Below are 12,326 nucleotides of genomic sequence, written 5' to 3' on the forward strand. Positions count from 1 at the left end.
AAATACCCAGGTGTAAAACCTGTACGAGGTTACTTTGCCCAGAGGTTACAGGCAGTGAAGCCGAACCGAGAGCGCCCGGTCAGTGCTCGATGCGGCTGCACCGTCAGTGCGCTCATTTCCCCCTTCCCACCGCAACCGGAGCGCTCATTGCAGGAGCGCCGGCAGGACTCTCACCGCACGCCCGGTCCAGGGGCTGCGGCCCGCCCGACGCTCACAGGCAAACTCTCCAGTCCTGTGTTTGAGGATGTTTTCCTTTGGCTTAGCTGATCTGCTTACATCAGCAGGTCTTAACGCGATTTAAAAGCATCTCTTCTGCTGCTGATGAGGTGGCCAGGAGACAAGTATTGGCATGATAGTCTGTCCTGTGGGGACTGTGGTACACGTTGCTGTAGTTGCCACAGCCGTAGCTAAATAGGTTTTTTTCAGTCCATAGTGTAAGTAGCACTATATACAGATAGTGCAGCTAAGAACTGAGTCTGTTAAAAACTTCGGCCAGTTGTAAGTATACACATTTTTATTTAGAAAGTAATAAAGAAAAAGGGCATTCCCTCTCCTCCTTTAAAGTAGTAAATACATTTCTTGCTGTTCATGGGGGGGAGGGGAGGTTTTTTGGTTTCTTTGTGCCTGCAGTACAACAGTACATATTTCTCTTCTTAGGTAGATGTCTAACACCACTGCTATTTAGTTTTTAATGAAGCTAAAGTTGTTTCTGGAAGTAGCTTTCACCGAGAAGCTACTACAAGTACAACTGTGCTTTCCTGGTAGTAAATGCTTGGTCTCTACTGACTTCAAGCTCAAATGCATCTCCAACACATTGTGAATGGTCTCTGTCTCTCCTCAGATGTGACAAGCACTAAGAAGGGACAATGTATCATTGTATAAATGCCACCATCACCTTCCACCTTTTGTGATGGAGAAGCTCACATGTCCAATGGAATATTTTGTGTATAAGCTGGCACACAATAATAATGGTTTACAATATAAAATTTGATATGTACCTAAGGAATTATGAGAATTGTATTTTCTTAGGAAAAATCACTTACGCAATGTACATTAATGCATTTCTTCTTAAAACCCACAGTCCTGTGGAGATCATGCTTCAGAAACAGGAGAATAGGCCTCCCATCTGAAGTCCAGTAAAGTCAGCTGAAAACATTTTGGCAATCTCCAGTAGGCCCTAACAAGCTTTGCAGTTTTAACACCTGAGAAGCTGCAGGGCAAGGCAACACAGGAGTCTATGTGAACTTCCTCATGAACCGGAGTTTTGCATAGGCAATGATAAGGAAGATGACAGTCATGCAGAAGAGAGCCACTATGTTTTCCCACATTGCCCAGCTGGTAGGGGCAATTCCCTGGCTGCACAGGTATGCTTCACCAGAACACCTGCAGAAAAGCACAGGGCACAATTTCGTATTACTATGTAGCACACATCTTCAGGTAATTACTTTTATTCCTGTTTCACAATGATCATTCTACCCTCAACTCTGCAAAACAGGTGATAGAAATAGAGAAGCCATCACCAAATAAAACTCGAGGGACAAATCTAGATCTCTAGTTCTCATCATTTTTCAGTAGCAACCTAATTGTTCTTTACAGATAACTGGCAATTTATGAGGAAACCTCAGAATCATCTTAAACCACGGTAAGTACAGAAGCATTAGCTTCCCCTCAACAATCACTGGAAGTCCAAAAGCCATGGAAACAGTACTCTAGCACTGCTCCCTGCAAAATATTCAGCTTGCCATTTTTCTAGTATGAATCACAAAATAGCTGCACTGCTACAGCTTAAGGTATCAATAGCCAAGAACATTTCAAATGGGGCAAAATGAAGCACTGTGAGAGAGATACCTTGGCTCTCTCTGTATCTGCAGGGAGGTTAATATTTAAAAGTTCTGTGGGAGAGGCATGTTTCTGATCACAGGTCTACTGCTTTCCAGCAACTCTAGCTGTCCACACACTGCATTTCCATTGTTAAGTGACTCTGGATTTGTTTAGGAAAACTGATCCATCAGGGCTAGGTTATCAAATACAAAACTTAATTTAGCTCATCTGCCTATTTTTACAAGTAAAGTTTCATCCCTACTTCACTCTTGGGTAATTGTGGAGTTTTATTGTATAATCCTAAAATACATTACTTTGGGACATGTTTTTGAGACTGGCTTGTAAGTGGTAATTCTGCAAATAGTATAAAAATTTGATGCAGTCAGACTTCCCTTCAAGTAATCACTTTTCAGGCCCAGAACCACCATGAGTACTTACATTTCTTCTGAAATGTTGGGGGGACAACTGCCTGTGTCTCCCACTAACACTGTAGTATTTGAATTCTTCTCACCACAGAAGTAGAGATCTCTGTACTCATTTACCTGAAGGGCCTAGGGAAAGAGGAAGACACAAGATTTTTGCAGAGTTCATGGTTTGGGCTGTTAAAACTGAAACACTTCAAAGGAACTTGATTATTAGAATACACATACCACCATTCTTAGAATCATATGTTCACATTCATTTTTATTCTCAAGCTCTTAGACACTGCTTTTCTTAGCAACTGCTCCAAGTTCTACATGCAAGGTGGTTCGGTGTCCAGGCCTTAGCTTCCAAGTTACTTAGCCACGGGTTTCTGTCTTGCCAGCTACAAGTTTCTGTTCATCCACATTCACCTGGGTCAGTCTACTGATCCAGAAAATCATGTGGCTGCATGCAGATCCCCCAGCATCACCACACTGAAGGCATGGCAAAGTCAGCCAAAGCAAGAGGTGAAAGGCTCCCAAGCACTGGCATCCTGCACTCACTGCTATCTCAGAGGACTCTTCTACATTGAGTAACACTGATAAACCATCTCAGTGATACCCAAACAATGAGATCTCACACCTCTCCCACCCTGCACCAGCTCCAGCATTCATTTCAGTCACTGTTACTTGAAGTAGGACACTATTCCTTCCAGAGAGGCTTGGCAAGTATGCAAACAGGAGATGGAAACACAACTCCCACGTGTGACCTGCTCTATTTTCTGTGTTTCAATCAGCTGCATCCTTAGATTTCTGGTACCCCAGCTCCTTACTATTCAAAAAAGTCCAATTTCATTTCAGAGGAAGCCAGGCTGAAGACTAAGACACTCGTGCACTACAGTAAATCCCTTAACCAGGTGGAAAGTCATTGGCCGCAGCTGGCCACCCATACAGTAGTGTCTGGAGAGGCTGGACAATATTTGATTTTATTCTGAACCACAGGGATCAACTACTCAGGCTAGGAATTAGTGCCTGACTGGACAGCTTGCTCTGCAGCTGTCCAAGCAGCACTAATTCTGTAGCACAAAATGTTTGTTCAGTCCCTGAGACTTGCAGCTCTCACACAGAGTTCTAAATTTCACTTCCTTTTTGAGGCTGGCTGGTTTATTTTTTTTTACCATATTCATGCAATGAAACAAACCAAATCTGGCTTTTAAGAGAACTTCAAACTTTATACTCAAAACCTTTCCAGGAAGCAGCAGTGTGGCTACATTACTCAAAGGAGACCAATGCTACTTTCTACTCACAGTGAGGCCGTATCGAGGGATGCTGAAGTACTTGAGCCAGTTCAGCCAGCCCATTACTGAAGGGAGGTTCACTAGGAGGCCAGAAAAGATCTGAAATAGAACACAGGAGACTGATGAGTCACAAACTCTGTTTATTGCAAATAATACCATTCCTGCACAGATGCTGCAGTTCCCAGCAGAGCTCCACTGGGATTGATGGATCTACTACTGCTGTCATCCCTGTACCCACAGACATGAGTTGGAGCCTTGCAGCACTCCCATGCCACTGGCCCGACACACCTGAGTACTCCAGCTGAACTGCTTGCAAAGAGGTCAGAAAGGTTTTCTACACCCACATGTGAGCTAAGAATCATGACCACAACTTCTTACTCAGGAGGACTGTCCTATGACAGAGCTGAGCAGAGGCCAAAGAAGGATGACGGAGATGAGAAAGTAGAGAATCAAAAAGAAGAAAAAGGGGGAACCTTAAGAGCTGTTATTATTTCAGTCTTCCCCTCTGTCCTACATCTTTTATCCATGCTTTCTCTCATCTGGAAAAATATTTGCTTTTACTTCTTATCACAAGTGGTCTTCATAGTTAAACATACTTCAGCCTCTGCTTCATCACAAGTGATCTTGTGCTTACCCCACCGACCTTCAGTACATGCATGTGTCACTCCTTATACACTATGACCTAACTCAATGTACATCATGCCCTTCACTACACATGCACACTTCTCACCCGCAGTGAGCAGTTAAAGCAGTGCACTTGGCTTATTGTAAAAGCAGCTTAAATTGCAAATCAAAGAATAAGGGAGGTACTGTGGCTCAGAGTATGTACACAGACAGTGACCAGGAATCATCTAACAAGAAACATGTAACTTCGTAGGTTTCACAGTCAAGATGTTTCATCATCAGCATCACCTTTTTGAAAAAGAACTCACAGCTTTCATCTCCAAGTAGTCAAAATTTCTCTCTCTCTTGTTCTCTTCCTTAAAAAAATCCTCAGGGAAGAGTATTGAAGTAATTTCTTGAAACCCAAGGTAATATTGAATTACAAAAAAAGAGAGGGTTTGTGCCTTTTGTACCGCTTGGGCAGCAAAAATTAATGCAAATAATCAACAGATCTAAAGTTTATTTCAAGGCTTTTTCCTTTTAAATGATCTAATTGATCAGTTAGATTTCTAATACTGGAAATGCAAGATTTTTTAAAATCAATCTTTGTAAGGACAATTTAATTTAAAAAAAGCAACACGTGTTTGGAAAGTTCTGGTGGCATCACAACTACTGAATTGCACCCAGCCCTTAGACTACAAGCTGGCAGAAGAATATCTTTGACTACAGTGACAATAAAATCACAAGCATGGAGCTGATATGCCAGTGGACTATGGATATTTTAGCCTGCCTAGGGTAAGCTCAATTCAGTCCTCTTCCCTCCCCTCCATCAAAGGAGCACACACCCCCTAATATACTTACAAGCATCAGGACAAAACAAATGGTGATGAGCAGATTGGCCACAGCCACCACATCCATCCCAGCACTGATAGCCAGGGACATGGCTGTGGCAGTGTAGGACACCAGCATCAGAGTCAGCATGAAGAAGAAGAACCGCCCTGCAACAGCTTGGTATCCTGTCAAAAAGCAGAAAGGTAAGAGTCCAGTAAACAACCACATGATGAATTCCAGAGAGGTACCCTTGGATTCCTATACAAGACAGGCAAATCAGGAAGAAAGACCAAGTCTGGAGTTGGCAGGAACTTTGCATGCTTCAGAGGCCCAAAGAGCATTACCAAAAGACGTTGTCAGGCAGGTCTCTGTGTTAGATTGTTGGTGTCTCTGCCCCTGCCCCAGAGTCCTCCAAAGTTACGATGCCAAGCACTTAAATCAGTTGAAAGTTCAAGTAGCAGTATGTTATAGATACAGGAATCTGGCTAAGTCAGAAATGTGTTGGAAGACAACAGGTTCAATGAAAGCATCAATTCTTTACCAATCATCCAGTAACTGATGCATGAGAATATGATGGCTGGAGTAGTTCTCATGGGCAGCAGATCTCCTATCATCAAGGCCAGGAAGTAGGCAGACACACGGTAATATCCACTGGTGTACTGATGGCTGCGAGGACAGGAAGGAGGGGAGTTGTACAGGTTTAGAGGTTCTCTAGGAAGCAGGCTCATAGTGTGTGTTTGATTTATCCTGATTTGTTTTCTGCTTTTTCTACCAGTGACACCTCTCTATGCAAATTGCTTATATTCTCTGTGCTGTCACTAACACTCTATGAATTAAGGGCTGATCTGTCTCAGACCCTACAGTCAAACAGCACACCAAGGAATGTGAATGAAACACGGTGTGACTGCTAAGTAAAATATCATAAAAAAACTCCTAAGTCTCTTTTCAAAGAAGAAGATCCTCAATACAAGAGCATGGGGAAGCATTAGACTTCTATAAACTGGAGGAACACTTCATCCACTGCTAACTCACACAGCTGCTTCCAGGGAAGAAGGAATGATACCCAACAATGGGAAAACACCTTTGGGACATCAACTCACCTCCAGTTCAGGGCATTATGATTGTTTTGTTACTTAATGGAGCTCATGAAAAGATGCTTTAACAGGTGATGTGCCTAAATCCCCATTGACACAGCTAGTAAACTACACTGGCAAGCATGGCAGACTAGCAAGAAATGGCAGTGTGGGGGAATTTCACTCCTGAGCAGCTGTTAGGGACAATATCAAGCTGCTCTGAGCAGCCTGTGGGTGGACATGTACATTTCAGGCATAAATCTCCAGTTTCTGTTTTACTGCATAGGATCTGTCTCTTGCTCTTCTATTGCATGAGCTGGAGACACCTCCAAACTACACTTTCAACATATATGTATGCGTACAGGTGTGTATACTGTATCTACGTGCATTTACATATGTATACACACATACAAAACATATACATATATATATTAATATAAAGATATTATATATAAATAATATTATAAATAAATAACTATATTTAATTATATATTAATTACTTTTAACAACAATGTAATAATCAAGCACATCCCTCTAAACACAGATGCGCTTGATTATTAACGAGCTCTTGTAAGCCAGACAGTGGCCCCCTTTATCTGAGCATCCATTGCAAAGTTTTTCCAGGAACTCTCCCTTCATTTTTGCACAGTCTTGCCACTTTAGGACCATTGTAAGACTGTGTGTCAGCCCTTGTGAGAAAGGGGGTAGGAAGGATTCACAGTCTGCAGGATTCACGCGCAGACCTCAAAACCAGCTGTTACCAAAAGTGGGTAGGAAAAACAGTAAGCTGTCACACAGCAAGCAAGTAAAAGCATTTCCTCCTCCCCCCAGCTCTGAGCATTTCAGCTCCCTGCTCTACAGACTCATTTAGCATTACTATTACAATCTGATATTGCAAGGGAGCAAACAAGTCCTTGGTGGTAAAAATTTTGTTCAGTGTGTAAGATACTGCTCCATCTCATTCTAGGGTATGAGACAGTCCAAGTGCCTTACTACTTACACAAATAGTTTCTTGTCTCTGATGAATAGCTCAATTGCAGAGACACTCGAAAAACACTGGTTTGTAGTGACAAAAAACAAGGATCCAACCCTAGAAGGCAAAACAGAACAGTGGAAAAGTGAGGGAACAACCAGATTAAGCAGTGGCAGCCTCAGACATTCATCATACCATAGAGTCAGTGCTTTTCTCTGTCCATAGAATGGAGATATTTAATTGCTACTGTAAATCTTAGCTGTATCCTTATCTTCCCTTTTACACTCCCTTTGTACTTATGTGCAAACCTGACAGAACTGTGGCCCCTTTAGGACCCCTGGCAATTCCATGCTGCAGTGCACTGAGACCGATGAACCCAACCCTCCCTTGTATTTCAAGTGGATTCCAAGGCCTTCCTTCCCTGTGCCTCAAACCTGTCTGCTACGGATAGAAAAATGAGCAAAGCATTTTCATCTCACCGATTCTGAATGCCGCTTCGGTCCAGTTTTACACCAAAAAAGATAGCACCCACAACCAAGGCTAGAATTACAGTCACTGCAATCTGGAAGTGGAAAGAAGAAAGGTAAAAATAAATCCTTCAGGTAAGTAAAAAAATAGGAACTAGCATTCTTAAGTCATATGCAGAGCTTAAGATTCACACCTGCCTAAAGCCTTGCTCTTGTGAGGCAATGTATACTGAGACACACCCAATTAAAATCCTTATGACAGTTTTTCAGATTTTATCCTCTTCACTTTTCTACTCCATTCTTTGGCTAGCAGAGTTTAGTAGAAACATAGAATAACCAAGTTTAAGTTTTAAAATGAGGCACAAAACTAGTATCATCCTAGAACATCCCCATGTGACCCAGAGAATGGAGCACTTTCCCTCCCACCCCAATCTTCAGTGCAGTAGTTCTTATGCTAAACTAAACTGGAGATTTTTTCCAAAGGCCACAAAGGTAGCTGAGCATCTCACTCCATTTACATGGCAGTGGCACAGGACTTTTCTATTTCCCTAACTGCCTTTGAAAACATGTTCTGCCCTACAAACTACAGATTATGAGACTGAGAGCCGCAAGAGTTTGAGACTTTTAGCAATTGTTACCTACTTGTGCAATGGAGGCCTGTGGGTTCCTGATGAGATTTTTCAGGGAACGCTTGGACACCCAGTAGAGCTGAGTGAAGAATCCATTTGCATAGGTGATCTCATGCTCCTGCTTGGATAGTCTCTGCTTGCTTCCCCGTCCAAGCTCCACTTTCCCCAGTGCTTCCTTTGTGCTCTGATACAGGTTTGAGCCGAGATACTTCTGGTGCAGCACATCTACCACACTGCTATCCACATTGTCTTCTGTCACTCCATTCTCACTGCTCACTTCTGAGTGAGAAAAAGAAGATATGGCTTGTGATTCCCTATGAACATGACCTTCAGATATGGCCCATCAATAAGTTCAGCAATTCTGGAGGCTGAAGAAAAAGACAGAAATGCCCAGAGAATTTGAGTTGTTCACGCCTTAGCCCTGAGTTTAGGAAGCTAGCTTGAGTGAGAGGTTTGTCCTGTATTTTTAATTGAATCTAGCTAATCTGCCCATTCTTTCTGGCACAAAATGGTTATATTCTTGTAACATGGCACCAGATAACTTTTGTTTCATTGAATTTGGGAAAAATCAATGTTTGCTCTGATTCACATCACTTCAGTGATGTCAACCGCTGTGTAACTGCTTTACAAGATCTGTTCCCTTATAGTCCTTCAGTCAACGATGTGCTACATGATCCCCAAGCAAGTATTTCCAAACATTTCACTCATTATATTGGTAGAGAATTTGTTCTCTAACAGTTCCAATCTCTTTCACTCTCCTGTAAATCCAACACTCCTCAGCCATCTACTTAGTCTCTGCAGCAGCCTCTTATGTGACTGAGAACTTGTCAGCTGCCTCTTGAGACTAAGCAGTTCTAGTTTTTTCAGCCTTTCCCTCACAGGCTTTTTTAAAATTTTGGTATTTGTAATTCTCTCCTATACTACTGAAGTGAAAAAAATCCATTTAAGAAGTTTTCTGATCTCTTTAAAGAAGCCCAAAACAAAGTATATCTACTAGCAGGAACAATTAAAAGATAAAGAAATGCCCTTAGACTCAAAGAAACACAGAGAATAAAAGCTTGCCATCACCACATACAATTTCCCTTCTACATTAGCTAGCAGTGAATTTCTCCTTTGCAATTTACCTTTTCCTGTGTCCACAGGTCCATGATCATCCTTGCTGGCTGCCACAGCAGTTGAATCACCATTTATGACATCGAGGAAGAAGTCAGCTGGATTATTGAAGGGTTCACATTCATATCCTTTAAAAACAAAAACAGAACAAACCAAAACCACACATGCAACGTGTTTGCATTGCACAGGGCACACCTCAGAAGGTCAGGTCTAACACTATATCACTTTTCCGTAACCCTGTTACCAGAAAACTTCACTGCTTTTCATAAGTGTTACTTTACAGCAGTAGATGGACAGGATTTAGAAGATGGCGAATCCAGGGTATCTAAAAAGCTTCAAAGCTGCTTATTCACTGATTTCAGGTGAGGAGGAATCTCTAACTGCTTCTACCACAACTCTGTATGGACAACTCTTGCCTCTTTCCCATGGCTGTTCAACCACATTCCACTCTGAAAGACACACAGTTCCTCAGCAGAGGTTCCTGGGTGTCTGCTCTATAGCCTCAGATATTTCTTCCAGAGGCTCAACTCTTGTTGGAGTTTCCCTGGTCACAAGGATGAGGAAGGGCTGTCCAAAAGCAGCTTCTTATAATACAGTTCTAAGTATGGGACAAGGAGGAAATTAAAAACAAACAAACCCAAAGACATTTCTACATCTTCCCTGAGAGAAAGGAAGTGGCCTACTAAGAGGAGGAGCAGAAGTACTGACATTGGTTAAAGCACCTTCGTTAAAGCCAGAGAAAGCTTATAATCTAATGTGTCCATGGTTGCATTTAAAGATTGGAAGTCCACTCCAAATTCTCTGTTCATTATAGTCAGACACCATCACCCTGCTTACTTGAACAGAGGGCAGCCACCCAACAGTGCAGCTATTAACCCATCTTAAGACACACCCTAATTCTGTCCTCTTGGTTGCCCACCTGCATTCAGTCTAGAGCATATTTTTGGATCTTGGATTTTTGGATCCAATCTGCAGGCTGTGGTTCAAAAACCACTGGATCTGCCATCAAGGCCTGGTACAACTACAAGCATTATCTAGTGATTCTTGGTTTTTGTCCTCATGTAAGGCAACAAAGGCAAGAAAGAGCCATGATCTCTTGTCTGAAAATTTTTAGGTTTCTCATTCTGTCTTTTTCCTGCTCTAGCATAACACTGATTAGACTGTATGTGTACAGTTTCTAACATCCCAGTGATAGAAAAGCATGGGCCTATTATCCCATGCTAGGGCAAGAATCTACACACAGATTCAACTCATGAGCCAGTTGCTTTTGCTCTTGGCATGGAAGACTTACCAATAGAACTGAAGTACTCCAGGGCGTGTTTCGCAGGACCGTGGTACAGCACCTTTCCCGAAGCCAGTAATGTCAGACTGTCAAACAGCTTGAATATGGAGTAACGGGGCTGATGGATGGAAAATATGATGGTTCTCCCTCTTCTTGAGAGCCTGACATAGAAACAAAACATCTCTTAACTACACCACACTTTGAATTTCAGGAATGTAAACCCCAAGTATCAAAATCCGAGACAAATACTTGGCAACTTCTCAGGGTTTTGACCCAGAAAAACCTTCTCTCCCTTCTCTGTCACTGTATCAGATGCTGCCTGCAAGACAGCACCCATCATTACAGAGACCATCACTGCAGCCCAGGCAGCCAAAGTATGATGTTGTCTGTAGCTAGCAAAGCCTGAGGCCACAGCTGTGTATAAACCCTCCTTATGTGTTTTTTATACCAGATGTCCACCTAACTGGAACAGTCCTACTGCGTTCAATGGCAGTACCAGGTGGTACTTATCAGGCTGTGGAAGTCTGGCCAGCTGAGATTTCTCTTAGATCTTCTGCTGAAGATTTACTCTAAAGAAAATTCAAACCAAGTTTTCCTTGAAATTTGTCAGATGCTCTTTCAAGGGCTTTAGCACTGATGCCCAGCAAGGACCCTTGACCATCAAAGACCCATATCCACAAACCCCAGACCAATGCAACCCCCACAAGCAAAACCAGACAACTTGCCACAAACCCAGGAGCAGGATTAGAAAGTCATCCTCATTAAATAACCCTCTTCCGTCCTCCTTGCATGTAACTTTATTCTAATTGTCAGAAGACACCTCATCTCCAAAACATAGGACACTCAGAGTAAATTTGCAGGTGAAGTTTTATCTGAGTTCAAGACTATTGTTGGATAGTAGACTCAAATGGAAGGCCAAGAAATTATGATTACAAGGTCTGACCTTCCAGTCTACTCTTTGTTGTGGCAAAGGGAAGCTGTCCAAGCTACATCTGCTTTTTGGGCTCCAGTCCAATGCTTGCTGTGGAAAGATTCCCATAAGCTTAAAAAGGCTTTGGAAGAGACCCAAACAAATAATTCACCACTACTTCTGAGTATATTTGTCTAGTTTTTATGTTTTTGTTTTTTAAAGGAGCACTAGAACTACTCAGTCATAAGAACATTCCTTTTTTTACTAATGAGTTGACAACCAAATTGCAGCACAGTGAAGCACTGACTCTTACTTCTTCAGAAGGATGAGGACTGCATTGGCTGTGCTGGCATCAAGGCCAGTGGTTGGTTCATCCAGAAAAAGGACTGGTGGCTCTGTGATGAGCTCCATCCCAATGTTGGTTCTCTTCCGTTCCCCTCCAGACACTCCCCGGATCAATTCAGTTCCGACCTGCATGCAGAAGAAATCAGATATTTGAAACAAGACCCAGTCAGTACATGCTCTGGACTTGTGGGCTTTCCACATCTAGCAGCCATTTTCACTTTCAGAGTCCCTTTAATGAACTCTAGGATGAACAGCAGGTGAGTTTGACCCAGGGACTGTGTAGCAGTATGCTAAGCCTGATTTTCAGAGGTACCAGGTGCCTTATGACTCTAGGGAACAAGGATGACACTGACAAGAGACAGAGGGGGCCACAGCATTCAGAGGAGGCATTAGTGTGTGGGGATGCCTTTTTTTAGTAGCTTGCCTGTTAATACAAGCTCTACACAGAACTTTTCCATCAAAGACCAGTTTTTCATCCCTCAGAGCTTTCAGAAATGAGAAAACAATTTTCTTGTCTTGTTCCATAAAGCCAGGAAGCGACTGAACAACTTTCCAAGATGCAATGACTAAGCGACTCTTT

At 42.5% G+C, this 12,326-nt stretch overlaps 1 protein-coding gene across 1 annotated transcript in view; it reads right to left on the reverse strand.

The window, feature by feature from the left end:
• Positions 1 to 491: 491 nt before the first annotated feature.
• Positions 492 to 12,326, reverse strand: part of LOC102038541 (ATP-binding cassette sub-family G member 2-like) — a 17,020-nt gene continuing 5,185 nt past the window's right edge. The window contains exons 5-15 of the mRNA XM_005416497.2: positions 11,715 to 11,872; positions 10,501 to 10,652; positions 9,221 to 9,337; positions 8,110 to 8,375; positions 7,480 to 7,562; positions 7,028 to 7,117; positions 5,496 to 5,620; positions 4,985 to 5,139; positions 3,530 to 3,619; positions 2,260 to 2,372; positions 492 to 1,383 (exon numbers count right to left, since the gene is read on the reverse strand). Of these exons, the coding sequence (XP_005416554.1) occupies positions 1,236 to 1,383; positions 2,260 to 2,372; positions 3,530 to 3,619; positions 4,985 to 5,139; positions 5,496 to 5,620; positions 7,028 to 7,117; positions 7,480 to 7,562; positions 8,110 to 8,375; positions 9,221 to 9,337; positions 10,501 to 10,652; positions 11,715 to 11,872 (1,497 nt within the window). The 3' untranslated portion in view covers positions 492 to 1,235. The remainder of the gene's footprint in view (positions 1,384 to 2,259; positions 2,373 to 3,529; positions 3,620 to 4,984; positions 5,140 to 5,495; positions 5,621 to 7,027; positions 7,118 to 7,479; positions 7,563 to 8,109; positions 8,376 to 9,220; positions 9,338 to 10,500; positions 10,653 to 11,714; positions 11,873 to 12,326) is intronic.

The sequence above is a fragment of the Geospiza fortis genome, unplaced genomic scaffold, assembly GCF_000277835.1.
Source record: "Geospiza fortis unplaced genomic scaffold, GeoFor_1.0 scaffold130, whole genome shotgun sequence".
NCBI classification, from domain to species: Eukaryota; Metazoa; Chordata; class Aves; order Passeriformes; family Thraupidae; genus Geospiza; species Geospiza fortis.